The following is a 19,651-nucleotide window of genomic DNA, read 5'->3' as shown; positions in this document are numbered from 1 at the left end:
CATTAGGAAGGACCCTAAGCTAACTAATATCCTTATAATGAGAGGAGATTTGGGTACACAAAGAAACATCAGGGGCATGTGCCCACACAAAGAAAAAACCACTTGAGGACAGAGCAAGAGTGTAGCCATCTACAAGCTAGCGAGAGAGGCCTCAGTGGAAACCAACCATTGGTACCTTGATATCAAATTTCCAGACTCCAAAACCATGAGAAAATAAGCTTCTGTTGTTTAAGCCACCCAATCTGTGGTATTTGCTTTTAGGAGAGCCCTAGAAGCTAATAACAATAGTGTATCAGTTTGTCTGCTGGGTAATGAGGTGGCCAAGGAAGGAGAAATGGTAATAGTCCTCCTACCCAAGTGACCCAGACTGCTCCTCCTGTCTCAGTGACCCTAACTGCTCTCTTGTGACCTGCTCTCTGCAAAATAACACTGTGATATAGATATTTTTCTATGAGAGGAAATAAAAATCTCTATCACTATGTTAAATTACCATCCATAGCAGAGATGTGCAGAACCTTATTTAATCCACCTCAACCTAATAGCTATTTAGGCTGGATTTAGATTTTAAGGTTTTAAGCAAAACATTTATGACTATATTTTCTGTACATATTTGAGTATTTTTATAGGATAAAGTACCAGTGGCAAAAGTTCTGTATCAAAGTGTATTCACATTAACATTTGTGACATATTGCCAAAGAAGGTACCAAATTACAGTCCCACCAACATTTGGGAATTATCAGTGTTTTATAATTTTCATCAAGGTATCTTACTTTATACACACACACACACACACACACACACACACACACATATATATATATATATATATTTCTCCTTCTTTTGAGATGGTCATTTTGAGAAAGGTCACAATGACTCCAGAGAAATATATCAAATTATATCTATTTCAGATATTTTCACTTTTATAGAGGTAATAAAATTCTTACATAGCATTAATATCTGGTACCATTTGGCTTGGATAACAACACAAGCATTCTAAGTTGTCTTCCTAGAGATCAAAATTCATTTTCCATTGGATGGCATAACATATAAAAACAGTTAGGTCTCATATATTAAAATGGGCAAATGCAGGATTTCATTTCACTCTTATTCTATAATCTACATTCCATTCACAGAGCAAAACTCCTCAAAGAATGAAAACCAAAAACATAACAGAGAAAAAGAAAATATCCAAATCAAGGTTAGAATTAATAATCTCTGCATATAGTACCACACAGGAAATTCCATACAATTTCACACAGAAAATTTCCCCTGAAAGAATGAAAGAAGCAACCACCAAGGCAGCTTCGTCAATACAACCCAAAACTAAAAACATCCCAAAGTCAAATGATAATAACTCATCCACTTATGAGGTCTAAGGAGCCAGTGGGATTTGAAAATTTTTTGTAAATATATTATCTTTGCAGATAATCTTGATTTAATTTTACTTCTCATGAGCCCAAGAAAGTGTCCCAACTTCAATACCTCTAAAACATCTTTCCTAAAGAACATTCATACTTAGACACTAATTTTTTTTATTAAAAAAGTATCATTTAATAAATATGTTTTGAAATACATAGAGGTGCACAAAAATATTAGAAGTTGAGGAGGGAGGAGATTAAAAACAAAGAATACCAACTTGCCTTTCCTATCAGCAATGAACTTAGACTTTATTGAAAGCAAAACCTAAATTATACAATGAAGCAAAAACTAGAGTGAGAAAGGAGAAGATGCTGAATGAGAACAGATTTCTGAGGGAAGACAGATTTAAGGTAACCAATTAGCGCCCTGGTGCTCTGATACATGCTGCCATTAATTGCATCAGCATGGGGAAGGGAGGAGTATCCTAGCAGAGCCTTACCCAGAGACTGCTTTTAAGTCCTATTCCAGAAATTCATAAATTTAACATGATGTCAATAAATGCTGACGGGACTCCTGAGCGGTCATTTGAAAAAAATTCATTTCCTACTTAACCTATTACATAAATATAAATTTCAGGAGTCAAAGATTTAAATATAAAAAATTTGAAAGCAATCAATCCATAAAGTATTAGAATAAACACAGAAAAAATTTTAATCTCACAGCAAGAAAGTTTTGACTTCTTTACTATCTATGATATAAAATGCAGAAACTACAAAAGATGGATAAATTCAGCCATGGAAAAGCACACTACCCTGCTTTTCAAAAACAAACAAAAAGAGACACCTCCTGCCTAAAAAAGCTGAAAGACTAATGACAAATGGGGAGAAAACTCATTGTAATGTATACGATTGACAAAGAGCTATTTTTAGCATTTCTGAAGAGTTGATACAAATCGATAAGATGAAGACCAACAATCCAAGAGAAGAAAGGTCTAAAGTCATCAACAGGCATTTCATAGAAAATAATACATAAATGGTTCTTAAGCACAGGGAATGAAGCCCAAGCTTACATTACAGTAAAAGAAAAAAGAAATGTAAAAAACTTAAAATGATAAATTCCATTTTCTAGTTTTTAAATTGGCGAAGATCAATACAGGGAAATAGGCACTTTATGCACTGCTAGTGGAAATGTAAAATGGTGCCATCTGACGATGTTTCCTAAAGTTAAAGAGGTATATAACCTCTGATCCAGCAATAATACTTACAGACATACATCTTATAGCTCTCCCTCACACATGTTGGTAATGATGCAGTACTGTTTGCAGTAACCAAACAGGAGGAGCAACAAATATGTCCATCCAAAGGGGCTGATTGAATAATAATGGTATCTTTCATTCAGAAGTCCATGCAAAACGAATGTAACAATTATTTCTATACTAGCATATTGTTACTGAATACTCTCCAACATGCATTTTTAAAATAGAAAAGCATGGTACAAGGGTATTACGGTTGGATACCATTTTTGAAAAAAAAAAAAAAAAAAAGAATAGTGGCAGGAAATACATAAATGAGTTTATATTATATATGCATATGCACACACATACACAAACACCATCTCTGGATGGTGTGTAAGAACTGGTATCAGTGGTTCTTTGGGTGATGAGAACTGAATGGCTGGGAAACAAATATGGGAAGGACTCACTGTTCACTGCGTATCTTTCAATATCTTTTGAAATCTGTATCATATATATAAATACCTACTAGAAAAACCAATTAAATGCTTTTTAAATGAAATGAGAGGAGAAAAATCCATACTAAAGACACAGAGATTTGGAGGCACGATGATGCTTTATGGACCTATATAATGATTCTAAGAGTTTATCTGCTTATTTAAGGAAAAGATAAATCAACGTGATGCATCACATCAGCAAGAGAAAGGATAAAAACCATATGTTCATTTCAATACATGCAGAAAAAGCATTTGAAAAAGTACAACATCCAGGGCACCTGGGTGGCTCACTCAGTTAAATGTCCGACTTTGACTCAGGTCATGATTTCATGGTTCGTGAGTTCAAGCCCCCCATCAGGCTCTGTGCTGACAGCTCAGAGCCTGGAGCCTGCTGCAGATTTTCTGTCTCCCTCTCTCTCTTCCCCTCTCCCACTTCTGTTCTCTCTCTCTCAAAAATAAAAAAAATTTAAAAAAATTAAAAAGGAAAAAAAAAAAGTACAACATCCATTCATGATAAAAATCCTCAACAAAGTAGGGTTAGAGGGAATATATTTCAACATAATAAAGGTCATCTGAAAACACAGAGCTAACATCCTACTCAATGGTGAAAAACTGAAAGCGTTTCCTTTAAGATCAGGATCAAGAAAAAGATGTCCTCACACCACTTTTATTCAACATAGTATTGGAAGTCCTAGCCACAGGTCATCCAAATCGGTAAGGAAGAACTAAAACATTCATTATTTGCAGATGGCATGATTCTATGTTTGGAAAACCTTAAAGACTCCATCAAAAAAGTAGCAGAATTGATAAGTAAATTCAGTAAGCTTGCAGGATACAAAATCAAGATACAGAAATCTATCTTATTTCTATGCATTAATAATAAAGTAGCAGAAAGAGAAATTAAGAAAACAATCCCATTTACAATTGCACCCAGAAGAATAAAATACCTGGGAATAAACTTTAACCCAAGAGGTGAATGACCTATACTCTGAAAACTGATGAAAGAAACCGAAATGACACAAAGAAGTGGAAAATATTCTGTGCTCATGGATTGGAAGAACAAATATTGTTAAACTGTCGATACTACCCAAAGCAATCTACAGATTTAAGGCAATCCCTATCAAAATATCAACAGCATTTTTCACAGCACTGGAACAAATAATCCTAAAATTTATATGGAACCACAAAAGACCTTGAATAACCAAAGCAATCTTGAAAAAAAAAAAAAACAAAAAACAAAAAACAACCTGGAGGTATCACTATCCCAGATTTCAAGATATACTATAAAACTATAGTAAATCAAAACAGTATGGCACTGGCACAAACACAGACACATAAATGAATAAAACAGAATAGAGAGCCCAAAAATAAAGCCACGATTATGTGGTCAATTAGTCTACAAAAAAAAAGGAGGCAAGAATATGCGATGGGAAAAAGAGAGTTTTTTCCTGATATGGTGTTGGGAAAACTGGACAGCAACATGCAGAAGAATGAAACTAGACCACTTTCTTACAACATACACAAAAATAAACTCCAAATGGATTAATGAACTAAATGTGAGACTAGAACTCACAAAAACCCTAGAAAAGAGCACAGGGAATAATTTCTTTGACATCAGCTATAGCAACATTTTTCAAGATATGTCTCCCAAAGCAAGGGAAACAAAAGCAAAAATAAAACTATTAGGAGTGTATCAAAATAAAAATCCTCTGCACAGCAAAGTAACCAGTCAAAAAACTAAAAGGCAATCTACTGAATGGGAGAAGATATTTGCAAATGACATATTGGATAAAGGGTTAGTATCCAAAATATATAAAGAGCTTATTCAACTCAACACCATAAACAAATAATCCAATTAAAAACCAGGCAGAGGACATGAACAGACATTTCTCCAAAGAAGACACACAGATGGCTTACAGACACTTGAACAGATTGCTCATGTAACCATCAGAGAAATGCAAATTGTCTCACCTGTCAGAATGGCTAACATCAACAACACAAGAAACAGATGTCGGTGAGGATGTGGAGAAAAAGCAACCCTCTTTGACTGATGGTGGGAATGCAAATTAGTGCAGCCACAGTGGAAAACAATATGGAGATTCCTCAAAAAATTAAAACAGAATTACCATGGGATCAGGTAATTCCACTACTGGGCATTTACCCAAAGAATATGAGAACACTAATTCAAAAAGATACATGCCACCCCCATGTTTACTGCAGCAGTATTTACAATAGCCAAATTATGGAAGCAGGCTGAGTATCCACTGATAGATGAATGGATAAAGAAGATGTGGTGTATATCTATAATGGAGTATCATTCAGCCATACAAATGATAAAATCCTGCCATGTGCAACAACATGGATGGATCTAGAGGGTATAATGTGAAGCCAAATAAGTCAGTTGGAGAAAGACAAATACCATAGGATTTCTCTCATATGTTGAATTTAAGAAATGAAACAAATGAACAAAGAAAAAAAGAAGACAAACAAAAACAGACGCTTAAATATAGAGAACTGGTGGTTACCTGAGGGGAGGTTGGTGTGGTGATGGGTGAAATAGATGAAGAGGTTTGAGAGTACTCTTATTGTGATGAGCACTGAGTAATGTACAGAATTGTTGACTCACAATATTGCACACCTGAAACTAATATAACATGGTGTGTTAATTATACTGGAATTAAAAAAAAAAAACAAAATTAAATTTAAAAATAATAATAGATATATAAATAAAATAAAGAAAAGCTATAAGGGCAAAAGCTAGGATCCAGAGTCTACTAATGTTTCTAAATTTAGTTCCCAACATAACTATGTTGGAATCTTCTGTGTCTCACTGTAATAAACGCAGCATAGTTGCAATATACATATTTTTGTTGAAATACAATAAATAAAAACAAAAACTGGTGTATATTGATAAAGAAGATAAAACTAGAATTCACCGTAAAAATCAAATACTCTCAATATCACTAAGTTTTACTATAAGCTTCCAAAAAGAACTTCCAATAAAACAGTCAAAAGAACACAAGAAATTACAGGAACAAGGCCCTAGACAGGAGGAGCACTGTCTAGTAGGACAGTAAAGGACAAATAAAGTAGGAAAAGGACAATAAAGGGCCTGGAAGGGGATACTTTCCAATTGCAGATATGGAACCCAGGGAAAGACTCTTGAGAAGGTGACAGCTGAGTAAATGCCCAGAGAAGACAAACTGCAGACCATGCAGACACAGGGAGGGGTGGGACAGAGCACCCCAGCACAGGCAGTGGCAAGAATCCAGGCCCCAGGGGGAGAGTTGCACGGTATCTGAGGACCAGGGTGGAGTGTAGGGTGGCTAGGATGGAATTGCGGAAGGAGACAGAGATGGGAGATGCGGCCTCAAAGCTCGGGATGGGTTTGTGCATGAGGTGAGCAGACACTGGGGCATGGGGCGCCAAAAAGCGGTAAGACAACTCGCATATTCATAGCTTTGCTCCTTCGATCATCTTGAAAGAGACAGAAGGCGGGCAAAGAAGGAAGCAGGGAGATGACTTAAGAGACTGCAACAACCCAGAGGAGAATGAGTACCTGGAAACGTCCTGACAGTAGAGGTGGCAAGAAGTCCTGGACCCGTGTGCATTTGGAAGTGGAGCTGCAGAAGGGAGGTTACGAGAAAAAGAAGAGTTGAGGACACGTGCATGTACTCAAGAAGGTGGTTTCCATGTCCTGAGATGGGGAAGGGTGAGGAAGAAGAGGGAGGGTTAGGAGCTTGATTCTGCCACGCCATCAGTACTCAAGTAGAGCCACGGCTGTGGCAGTAAGGGGGCTGTGGGGTACTGCTGTGATGAGGGGGTGGAGAGTGGGCTGCAGACAGTTTTAAGAGGCGTCAGTGATCGGCTAGTATTTACAGCAAAAGATGAAATGGAAGGACCAAAGGGGTGAGTGAGGTAGACAGGGTAGAGAAGAGGTCCAGGACGAGCCTGGTAGCACTTTAGTATTGAGAAGCCAGAGGAATGCACGAGGAGGAGCAAGAGTGAGCACTGTACTACAGGGAGACATGATGGCCACACAAGTAACCACGAGAGGAGCAGCGCGGAGGTGGCTGCAGATGCCGGAGGTGTGGTGTGGGGGGTGCTGGGTGGAGACTGGGGGGCAATTTGGCCACAGTGGGAAGAGGAAGCACCGTCAAGATTAATTAAAATTTTTTTTAACATGGTAGAAAAATAATGGCATGGTTTTAGGATGATGAGAAATTTCAGAAAGAAGAGAATTAAGGGCATTATATTCTTGAGGAAGCCGCAGAGAATGACAGTTGGCCATTACGTTATGCACAATATCCTCAAACTGAAGGCACCTAACTATCTGTCAATAGAAGAATAGATGGATTTAGTTGCATAAATTAATACAATGGAATACTGTCTAGCAATAAAAATGGACAAACTGTTAAATGCCAAGGAAACTGATGAATCTCACAAGCATAATATTAAGTGAAAGTAGTCAGGCAAAAGAGAATGCATATTTTGTGATTACTGTATGGTTCTATTTATATGAAGTTCTCAAACATCTAAAGGAGTCTACTGCATCATAAATCAGGATGATAGTCAACTGGTGTAGGAGGAAAAGGGGGGAAATGAGAGGGGACTGGGGTGGTCCCAGGTGTGCACTGTATTCTAGTTCTTGGACTGGACAGCAATTACATAGTCACTTTGTGATTATTTGAAGAAATGTATACTTATAATGTGTATATGACACTGTAGGTGTCTTATACTGTTCAATAAAAGGTACATTAAAAAAACACAACAAAGCAAAATGAAATAAAATAAAATGTAGGTTACCCTATGATATCCACAGACTGTGGAAGAATTTGAGTAAACACTGAGAACTCACTATGGACACAGTGAAAATAGATCCCTCCTCTGGGAAGGAAGTTTTACTTTAAAGACCTGTAAGTCAACTTCAAAGCTAAGAATTTGACAGATGAATGAAACTCTTAAAAATGTGCCAACAAAATTAATAGTTCTTAAAACAAGGCTGCTCAAACATTCTCTCAAAAATAATATGATTTTCTTTTTCTTGTAGTAAAAAATAACACCCTATGGAAAAGAAAGCAAACATGTATCCTTAAAAATATTTCTGACCTATTAATGACCATTTATGCTCCTAAAGATTCAAACCCTATTATGTCTTAATTTATGCTTTTTATCCCTTTCAAAGTGATTAGCAAAGAAATATTAATGTGTATTATCATACGGTCACATTAATGCCTCTTACTAAAATTGAATTTCTAAGAAAAAAAAGCCATATTTCTTAATAGACCACTTAGAGAGGAATATTGATATGATTGCTTCTCCCTTGCCTCTCTGCCCTTAAATTATAAAAAATTTCCTGACAAAAGTACAAACAAGCATTCAAAGACAGTTCAGTGCTTCTGTTACATAAAATCGATGTCAAATCCTGGCTTCTTTCTCCTGGCATTTCTCCATAATAAGGTGACAAAAATGTTCATGATAAAAATACATTTTGAGACAAACTCAGTTAGTGACTGCTACAATCAGTTCTATCTACTCACCAGGGAGGGTAAATATGGATGATGTCTTGGGGATGTCCCCTGAGATGGCAAGCAGTCTCCTTGGTGAACAGCACCTTCAGTCCAGTGCTGGGGGCCTGACCTAGAGAAGAGCTGTCGGCTTGCATCCCTGCTAACTGCTCACACATAGCAACTTGGATGGTGCATTCCTCATGCAGCTCTAGAATTTTCACAACTAATATGCCAGATTTTCTACCTAGAAGGTGAAGAAGAAAAAAACAAGCAAAATGAAGTCTAATAAACATAAGGTCCAACTGTGAATAAAATGTCATGAAAAAAAAGAATCACATTAAGATAGCTTTAGGGGCACCCGGGTGGCTCAGTCAGTGAAGCGTCCGGCTTTGGCTCAGGTCATGATCTCACAGTTCGTGAGTTTGAGCCCTGCGTCGGGTTCTGTACTGACAGAGTTTGTCAGGTTCTGTGCTGACAAGTTGGAGCCTGAGGCCTGTTTCAGATTTTTGTGTCTCTGTCTCCCTCTGCCCTTCCCCCACTCTCTCTCTCTCTAAAATAAATAAACTTTAAAAAATTAAAAAAAAAATAAGATAGCTTTCTCCACCTATAGAAAATGGTGTGTATACTTTGCAAAGTAGAGAACAGATAGTAACCTACTCACTGTAACATCTTTTAATTAAAATTTTCTTTTAAGCAACATAAAAGATAGTCTTCCATCATAAAGAAACATTTTTGTACACACAGAAAACTTAGAGCCATGATTTCACACAGCATGGTTTTACGCCAAATCTTGAACTCTTCTGATAACCACAACAAGGGAAGTATGGGCACTTATTGATTCTTCTTTCTTATATGCTCCCTCCACCTCATTACCTGCTTTGACTCTACAGGAGACGGGCTGGTTGCAACTGTTCTAATGATCATAAAGGTTAAAGGGGAGGATTTCTGAGGAATGTTGAACGCTAGGGCTTGAGATTTAAATGGGTGGAGGGGCGCCTGGGTGGCTCAGTCCATTAAGTGTCTGACTTCTGCTCAGGTCATGATCCGTGGTTTGTGGGTTCGTGTCCCGCATCCGGTTCTGTGCTGACAGCTCAGAGCCTGGAGCCTGCTTTGGCTTCTGTGTCTCCCTCTCTAGGTATACCTCCCCCACTCATGCTCTCTCTCTCTTTCTCTCTCTCAAAAATAAATAAACATTAAAAAAAATTTTAATGGGTAGAATTTGATCTGAATTTAACTACTGATTAATTAAGGTGGCCAAGGGGCGCCTGGGTGGCTCAGTCGGTTAGGCAGCCGACTTCAGCTCAGGTCATGATCTCGCAGTCTGTGAGTTCGAGCCCCGTGTTGGGCTCTGTGCTGACAGCTCAGAGCCTGGAGGCTGCTTCAGATATTGTGTCTCCCTCTCTCTGACCCTCCCCTGTTCATGCTCCGTCTCTCCCTGTCTCAAAAATAAATAAAACATTAAAAAAAATTTTTTTTAATTAAGTTGGCCAAGTTAGATAACATTTCAACCCCTCCATTTTCCCACGTGTACCTCAAAGAACATTTTTAAGAATTCAGCAAGAGAACTGAGGTTGACAGTGTATGTAACCTAAAACCCAGATGTGTCCCAGAAACTGCCACAAGCACCAGGAGACCTAAACAAGGATGCATACCTCAGGACTATTTATAAGAGCAGAAAAGTATACCGAACACAAATCAACAGGAGGAAGGGTAAACCATGTTGTGTTCATACAACAGAACACCATACAGAACTTAACACTAGTGGGCCAGATGTCTATGTATCAGCATGTAGAGATCTCATAAACGAGAGGGGATAAACAAGATATTCAGAGCATGATACGCATAATGTTATTATTTTTTGAAACATAGAAAACAATAAATCATTGTTGTAGATATATATGTAATATGAGTATATAAATATGGCCAGCAGGATACATAGAAACACATACCTAAGGAGAAAGAAGAGCATTTCACACTTCATATCGTTTCTATTATTAAAAAATATGGGGGCGCCTGGGTGGCTCAGTTGGTTAAGCGTCCGACTTTGGCTCAGGTAATGATCTCACAGTCCGTGAGTTCCAGCCCCGCATTAGGGTCTGTGCCGACAGCTCAGAGCCTGGAGCCGGCTTCGGATTCTGTGTCTCCCTCTCTCTCTGCCCCTGCCCCACTTGCACTTTGCCTCTCTCTCTCAAAAATGAAATAAAAACATAAAAAAAATTTTTTTTTAATGTGAATCAAAAAAAGACCAAAGATTAAAACACGTTATTAATTCTAGGTGGCGAGTACACTTATGTTTTTCTATTTTCTGTTTTTTAATTAAAAAAAATTAAATGAAATAACAAAAGCTAAGTATCTAACATAGTACCCTGCTACTTATATAATAGATACTGATATTAGTTTCTCTACCACTTTAGCCAACTGGTTAACAGTGAATAATGAAAATTAATATTTAAATAACATCAAAGTTTTAGTTATATAATTTCATTTCATTTCCATTTCTTTTTCCTCTTCATTTTTCTTCATTTTCCACTCATCCCTAATTTTCCATTCCTTCCTTTCTCTAAGTGTCAATAACATGTGTTCGCATATTAAGCAAGGCCACATCACTGCTCCAGAGCACTGCCTGCGACTACTGTTTCCTCAGGTATGTACCTATCTTGCTACTATTTCTTAAGGTAAGGAAGGAAACAGAATGGGGGAAGGATGTGAACAAGCACAATGTCAGGCTGGTACTAGTCACTATGGGGGAGGGAAGTGGAGTAATGAAAACAAGTATTACAGAAAGGCACTAAGTAGGAAGTAAGCATTGCGCCTCCTCTACCATGATAGTTGTTTCTTTAGTAAAACGTAGCTCATCCTCAGTTGGTGAGCAGGAAAACAATTCAGGACAACGTAAGACATCGCTCTGGTGCACACACCATCTTTCCCATGCAGGGCAGCCAGATCAGTGGTTGGAGAATTAGGGTCTTCAGCAGCAAAGGGAAATGCCCTAAGTTTAGGGGCTGCATTAACCACAGGAGCATTGGTGGACATATTTTAAGAATTTTTAAAACTCGGACCTGTGCTCAGAGCTCATCCCCCAAAACTGTGCAGCACGCGTGGCACCTACCCCATCAACCACTGACAACAGTTGCTGTTTGGAGCTCCAGGGCCCATGAGATCAGGTGGCCTGGCTCTGTGTGGCTGCATGTCTGCCATAGCACCCTCCAGCCACGCTCAGTGGCTCGCCTGAGCAACCTGAGTTTTCTCCTCAGGCACTAATTATTGTCTTGTGTGGCTCTAAAAGTGAGATAGGTTTTCAGTAGTCTGCCAAACTCTATAGTCCCTATAAACCTCCAACAGATTTTATAAAGGCAAGACATTACAGAAACACACAGTTATTACCCCAGGGATACTTACATATCTGAGATGAATCATATTGCTACTAACCACACTCTCTTTGAAGATTTTTATGATAAATCCTGTCAATATTCCTAAAACTATGATTTCTGCTGAAGATTTGGAGCACTAAATGACTTGTAAAATAAACATGTTTCACGGTATTGGCTATCACCACAGCCCGTGCGCTGCAGCACAGAATAAACATATATATATATATATATATATATATATATATATATATATATATATATATATATATATATACACACACATACACACATACACACACACACTTTTATTTTAGAGAGAGAAAGAGTGCATGAGTGGAGGAGAGGGGCAGAGGGAGAGAGAGAATTAAGCAGCTTCCATGCTCAGTGTGGAGCCTGATGCAAGGTTCAATCCTACAACCCTGGTATCATGACCTGAGCCACAATCAAGAGTAGGATGCTCAACCAACTGAGCCACCCCAAGAATAAACACACTCAATGGTACTACCACCACAGCCCTGGTGTACTGTGGATGGAATAAAAACGTGTTGCACGGTATCACTATTACCACAGCCACGGTACACTGCAGTATAGACAAAATAGAAAAAACATGCCTTATGGGACCACCAACAGAACCCTGGTGCACTGCAATGTAGAACAAACATGCCAGATGCTATTGATGATCACTCTTGTGCACTGCAGCATAACAGCACTGACTGTCACCCAAATCCTGGTGCACTCCAACAGGCTTGGTGACTTACATACAGGCTTGGCGAAGATGGTGATCAGTGCCATCCTGGATGTACTACGGGGCTCCAATGTTCTCCAAGAAGCACTCTCAAGTCTCTCATACGGAACACTGTCCAATACAGTTTTAGGGACACACCAGCAGCCTACCCTCCCTCAAGAAAATAAGGCAGTGTAATTTCCTCTTTGTGTGAGAGATAAAAAAGCAAAAAGCAACCTAGGACAAATGGTGAATTTGAAACAAGCTTTAAATCTGGGCATAAGAGATACTGGTTTTACAAACAAAGATTATTTTATAATTAAATGGATGATACATAAAAGGCATTTCTGTGCTGGCAAAGCAAAATTTTCCAAAAATTTGTGAGTCTCGGCCAAAATATAACCTTGTCCAGGAAGGGTTTACTGAATCCCAGCCAGAAGCAACTACTCCTTCCCTTTTGAAATCCTCAAATACCTTATTTATACCTACCTTATTTTCAACAGTGTCCTCATTTTTTTTTTCATGTTTACTTATTTATTTTTAAGAGAAAGAGAGAGAGAGAGAGAGAGAGAGAGCGCACAAGTGGAGGAGGGGCAGAGAAAGGGAGGCAGAGAATCCTAAGCAGGCTCTGCGCTGCCAGCACAGAGCCCGATGCAGGGCTTGAACCCATGAACCAAGAGATCACAACCTGAGCCGAAGACAGACACCCAACACTATCTTTATTTTTAAATAGAGACAGTATTATCCATCCTCAAGAACACTGCAAATATTGAGAGAGGGAACACAGAAAGACCACAGTGCAGGGCCTAGTCCATCACACATGAAACAACAGCAGCCACTGTCACCATGGTCACTGTCATTGTTACTAACTTTTTCCAAGGCATTTTCAAATCTATTATCATACTTGACCTACAACAACCCTATGAAATAGGTAAGGAAGATATTAATCTCCATTTTTGGCAGATAAGAAAACTGAAAAGGTTACTTGCTCACATGACTTTCTTAAGGTCAGAGAGAATTACTGGTAGGTCGAATCCTAGAAATCGAGTGTTATCGCAAGACATGGACCAAAATTTCTCTCAGGTAAATGCTGGTTAAAGATAGGAAATTGTGAGTGATGCTTTTTTTCCTAATTTGTTATGTTAAAACATGAGACTTATTTAAAATATAAAGAAAGCATAACCAGCTGAGAAATGGTTGCTCTTGCTTTGGCAGGACATGGTCAGAGTGTCAATACTGATTGCTGCACTGTAACTTGTCATAGTTCTAAATACTGAAGAGTACCACAGAGGTCAACTGCAGAGCACAAATATTAACATAAAACAAAAAAGACTAAATGATTAGGAAACAGGAATAGCAGGTTCATACGGAAGGTATACTACAGGGTCTTGTAAGTTCTATCTGTGTAGGAACAACAGATAAAACAGTTCTTAGTTAAAAATGGAAAATATTTAAGGCTAACATTTGCCAAATGAATATGCGAAAGAATGAGTTATTTTATCAGCTAACTGCTCTTAAAAGTATTTGGTTTTAAATGACCAAGAGGCCACAAAAGAATCAAGTAAATGATATAAGAACAAAATGTATCTGAGACTACTGGACTTACTTGAAATGTACAGGTTGCCAGGGTCCATTTATATACAAGTCAACTCAAATCCTCTTAAGTAGGTTATGTTGATAAGTTAATAAATACTATGATAACTTTCACAAACATTTACACAAGAAATACTATATAAGAAATTAATGAACACTATATAAGTAAGTACCAGCTGAAACAAATTAGTATGTGGGGAGATACTGAAATGATCCGCCTATAGAAGACAGAAGCATCTGTAAGTTTTTCTAAGAGAAATACTTTACATAATATAATGTTGCACTAACTTTAAGTTACTCCATTTAATTATCCAAACATTGGCTACACAGTAATTTGGAATTTCCCCCTGTATTATTACCCTGTCTCTCTTTATCTTCATAGATATCCCAATCTATACAGCATCCTGTCCTCACCCATCATGTACATGCACACACAGACACATGCAGACAGACAGACAGACAGACACACACACACACACACACACACACACACACACACACACAGGTTGGGGGAATAGCACAGCAAGGCTCAGGAATGGACATCAGGAGATTTTAATGTCCACCTGCTTCCAATACAGGTAGGACCTCTGTCCTGAACAGATACTCTGATACAGTTACCACTGGCTATGATTATTACAATTCTCCTTGTTACTCACTCTGGATTACCATGGTATAATCAGTTTACATTTTACTCTTAGTAAAGGTATTTTATAGCTTTTCCCCCCACCCCCCAAAATGATACATACCTCCAGTACCAAAATGGTCTTATGTGGGTGCGTCTGTTAGTTACCTGTGAAATTTTAAATAATACCTTTAACTAATTCTATGTCCTATTCTATCAACTTCTGATATTTATCCAGGAAATCCCAGCCTTATAAAATGAAGGGCTAGAGTCCTAGGAATACATTTGAATGAGAATATCCCTAGCCTCAAGTTCAAATGATCGTCTATAGTACTTCTTATGCTCAGGCCCTCCAAATGCCAAAAGAAACAGGATGGTTTTCTGGTGGCTTTAATATCCCCATTAGAAGTCTCAGCTTTCCGCAAAGGTTCATTCCACCATTTCAGAGAAGAGTCCACTCCTATTTTGGCTAGGACTAAAAGTAGTCTGCTTGACCCTGAATGGCAGCAGATAGGAGATTAAAGAACAATGGTCAGAAAGAAGACAGGTCAAGGCCACTGTGTGAACTTGGGGTATTTCCGGTGAGTGTGATCAGAAGAAGCCAATGAGGAAGGCACATAATTTGCTTTGCTGAGAACAGACTGAGGGCAGAAGGGAAGAAGTAGGGAAACCAGTTAGAAGGCTACTGTGGCGGGGTGCCTGGGTGGCTCAGTCGGTTAAGCGTCCAACTTCGGCTCAGGTCATGATCTCACAGTTTGTGAGTTCGAACTCCGTGTCAGGCTGTGTGCTGACAGCTCAGAGCCTGGAGCCTGCTTTGGATTCTGTGTCTCCCTCTCTCTCTGCCCCTCCCCCACTCTCACTTTGTCTCACTCTGTCTCTCAAAAATAAATACACGTAAAAAAAAAATAATAAAAAAATTTAAAAAAAGAAGGTTACTGTGGCAATCCAGGAGAGGTAATAGTAGCTTGTACCTGGGAAGTGGGGACAGAGGTGATAAGAAATGGTTGAAAACTAGACATATTTTGAAGGTAGAGCCACCAAATTTTATTGATGAACTGCAAGTGGGAAATGAGAGAAAGCAGTCAAGGACTCCATTGTTTTGGCTTAAGAAAGGGGAAGTACACAGTTAATGTCTACTCAGACAGGCAAGGTTTCTAGATGACCAGGTATCTTTGTGTGTGTGTGTGTGTGTGTAGGGGGGTGGCCTTAACAGGGGATACTACTGGTAATGAAGATACCAGTTTTGGATATATTGAGATGCCTCTTAGCTAATACAATAGCCTGACCTTAACTGACCTCTCCAGTCCAGTACCTGGTCATTCTAACTATTGTACATAAGGCCCACTAGGGTGCTCTTTTTAAGTGTAAATTTATCAATTGCCACCATGCTTGAAGCTTTCAATGGCTATCCACTAGAAAAAATCCAAACTACTTTCCATTACATAGAAACACCTTTGTTACCTGTTATTTTTTACTGCTCTAGCCTCAAATTCTCCAGCTTTACTCTAATATCTTTAAATTATTTCTATAATAAGGTAAAAACTAGACCATACTTTTAAGAAAGAGTTGAACTTTCTGAACACAGTTTTCTTTTTCCATCCAGCTGAGTTTATTACTCTCCTTTATGCCATTCTGCTCCTCTTACCAACACTTTCACACATAAAATGGATACTTTTGTCCATTAAACCATAAACTCAGTGCTGTATCAGGATCAGTACCAATAGATATATATGAGCTAAGTGAACCTTAATTCAAACTGATGTCAAGAACTCTGAGGACTGTTTCACTAGCCTTAATTTCACTGCTGACCAAGATGATTTTAACTAATCCACCTTACCTCAACTGGATATGATCTGCACCTAGAGAATGCAAATTAACTGTGATTCAAGTAATGCTCTAAGAAGAAAAATAAACAAACAATACATTCCAAAATCAAATCCAAATGATCTACTTTATCTATTCACTGTATTTTACAAATGCTTTTTTTATGCACTGAAATATGAATTGTATTTGTTTGTATATAATCACACTATCTTTTCTTTTGAGAGATTATAACTATGCCTAATTTTATCAAGGATTCCCAAACACCTGGCAATATTATGCTCCTGTGAGTATTCAATGAGTGAGACTCTTATTAATTGCAATATTGCATCATTATTAATGTTTGTTAAGTCAAAACTTTAGTTTCTGAGTAAATATTTTGATAAGCTGCCATCAGATTCATTTCATATATAATTTCACAATAAAATTCAGAAAGCCCCAAGCAGGAAGTCTAGGTTACAATACCTAAAAACTAAATTCTGAAGAAATTCACATCTTTATATTCTGTAAACAGTACAATTACTTTTTGTTTAAAATTTATGTTCTCCCATAAAATTTTAAGTCATCTGGCAATGATGAACAGACACATTTCTTAACCACAAGTGCTTACTGAACCATAAACAATTGTGCTTTCACTTCTTGATTCTACATTTTTTTTTGCCTTTTCACCCAGTTGAAAATATTCTTTGCCAAAAACCACAATAATCCTAAGCATGAAACAGAAATCTGAAACCCAACTCTAAAAAAAAAAAAAAAAAATACAAAAAAAAGACTAGACAATACTGACCGGGCGATTGGAATATTCACCACAGTCTATAGCAATGAGAACAATCAGAATTTAGCAGGGCACACCAGCCACCTGGGATCACAGTGTCACAGTGCTACCACCAGGAATGTCACTGTGACTTGTTCTGCAGAGGTAGTCTGAACTGTTTAGGAGAGGGTGAAGAGCCAATAGAAGGTCCAGTTTTTAAAGAATCTAAGTAAGAAAAAAGTATACAAAGGTTCCAGGAAGACAAGAGATTCCTAAGCAAAGCTTATACAAAACTGGACAAGAGGGGGTACTCCGAACTGAATGTGTGTCCCCTACAAATTCATATGTTGAAGTCCTAACTCTCAGTTTTGCTGTATTTAGAGAGAGGACCTCCAAGAAAGTAATTAAGTTTGAAGGAGTCCACAGGGTGGGGCTCAGATCTGATAGGATTAGTGTCCCTGTAAGAAGAGACACTAGAAATCCCCATCTCACTGGGAGCAGAGAGAAAAGGCCACAACAGCACACAGCCAGATAGCTGCTGCCTAAAAACAAGGAAAAGCAGAGCTGTCACAAGAAACGGACTATGGCGGTATCCTGATCTTGGACTTCCAGCTTCTGTTGTTGTTTAAACCAGACAGTTTATGGTATTTTGTTATGACAGTTCAAGCTGGGTACTGCTCTAACAAATATCTAAAAACGTGGAAGTAGCTTTAGAGCTGGGTAATGGGTAGAGGTTGGAGTTCTGAGGTACATGCTAGAAATATGGATGTTAAGGGTAATTCTAGTGAGGTGTCAAACAAATGAAGAGATGACTGGAAACTGGAGGAAAGGTAATTGCTATGAACTGAATGTTTGTATCCCATCAAAATTCATATATTGAGGTCCTAATCCCTAATGGGATGGCATTTGAAGGTGGGGCTTTTGGAAATAATTAACTCATGAGGATGGAGTTTTTATGAATGGGATTAGTCCCTTACAAAGAGAGACACAAGAGAGATGATCTCTCTCTCTCTTCGCCATGTGAGGATACATCAAGAAGGTGGCCATCTACAAACCAAGAAGTTGGTTTTCACCAGGAACCAAATCAACTGGCACCTTGAACTTGGACTTCCCAGCCTCTAGAACTATGAGACTGAAATACCTGTTGTTTAAGCCACCCAGTATATTTTTGTTATAATAATCCAAACTAAGACAGCAATTTTTGTTATTAAGTGGCAAACAACTTGGCTCAATTGTGTTCTAGGTGTTTTGTAGAAGATGGAACTTATGAGCAACAAGATTATGGATATTCAGCAGAAATTTGTAACCAAAATGTAAAAGGCAGAGCCTGGGTTCTCTGGACTTCTTAAGTGTAAAATATGGGAGAGAGGTGAATTGAAGAAGGAATTGTTAAGCAAAAAGGAAGCAGAACTTCAATACTTAGAAAATTCTCAGCTTGCCCACACTGCAAAATATGAGGAAGCATGTTCGAAGAGAACACCAAGGGTGTGGCTAGACTACCACTTGATAAAGAGATTGTGGGATGGACCAGCAAACACAATACCAGTTTGAAGTAAAGGAGAAAGATACCAGAGAGAATGAAGGAAGGCTGCTGGACTTCTTTCATTCTGCAGGACATGACAACAAAGCTATTCTTTTTCTTTTAGTGTTTATTTATTTTTGAGAGACAGAGAGAGAGAGAGAGAGACAGAGAGAGAGAGAGAGAGAGACAGGGCACAGAGGATCTGAAGCAGGCTCTCTGGCTCCGTGCTGACAGCAGGGAACCTGAGGCAGGGCCCTGACCCACGAACTGCTAGACCATGAATGGAGCTCAAGTCCCCAAGTGGGAAGCTTAATGGACTGCAGCACACAGGCGCCCCTAGAGGTATTCTTTTGCGACTGTGCATCATCCATCGAAAAAACGGTAGGACTCCAAAGGCGATTAGGGGACCATCAGGGCTGCCACTCACCACAGGCCCTGGGGGGCAGGGTTGATTATTTCTCCTGGGTTTCAAAGGATGGGTCTACCTTTTTGGTTTAGGTGGGCTAAAATGCCCCCTCCTTCCCTCAGTGGTGGAGGTCTCTGCAGAAAGCCATAAGGGTGAAAGGCCCCACAGAGCCATGAGGGTGACACTGACATCTCAGCAGACCTGGAAAACAGATCACTGAACCAAAGGGAATTTTCCTTGA

At 38.6% G+C, this 19,651-nt stretch overlaps 1 protein-coding gene across 2 annotated transcripts in view; it reads right to left on the bottom strand.

Annotated features, from left to right (window-relative positions):
- The window catches only part of SPIDR (scaffold protein involved in DNA repair), a 479,623-nt gene that overhangs the window by 254,390 nt on the left and 205,582 nt on the right, over positions 1–19,651 (bottom strand). For both annotated transcript variants that reach the window (XM_042923261.1, XM_042923262.1), the window contains 3 exons: positions 8,628–8,841; positions 6,647–6,710; positions 5,613–5,731 (listed from right to left, as the gene is read on the bottom strand). In XM_042923261.1, the coding sequence (XP_042779195.1) occupies positions 5,613–5,731; positions 6,647–6,710; positions 8,628–8,841 (397 nt within the window). The remainder of the gene's footprint in view (positions 1–5,612; positions 5,732–6,646; positions 6,711–8,627; positions 8,842–19,651) is intronic.

This window comes from Panthera leo, chromosome F2, assembly GCF_018350215.1.
Source record: "Panthera leo isolate Ple1 chromosome F2, P.leo_Ple1_pat1.1, whole genome shotgun sequence".
Classification (NCBI taxonomy): domain Eukaryota; kingdom Metazoa; phylum Chordata; class Mammalia; order Carnivora; family Felidae; genus Panthera; species Panthera leo.
This window is presented reverse-complemented; position numbering and strand designations above follow the sequence as displayed.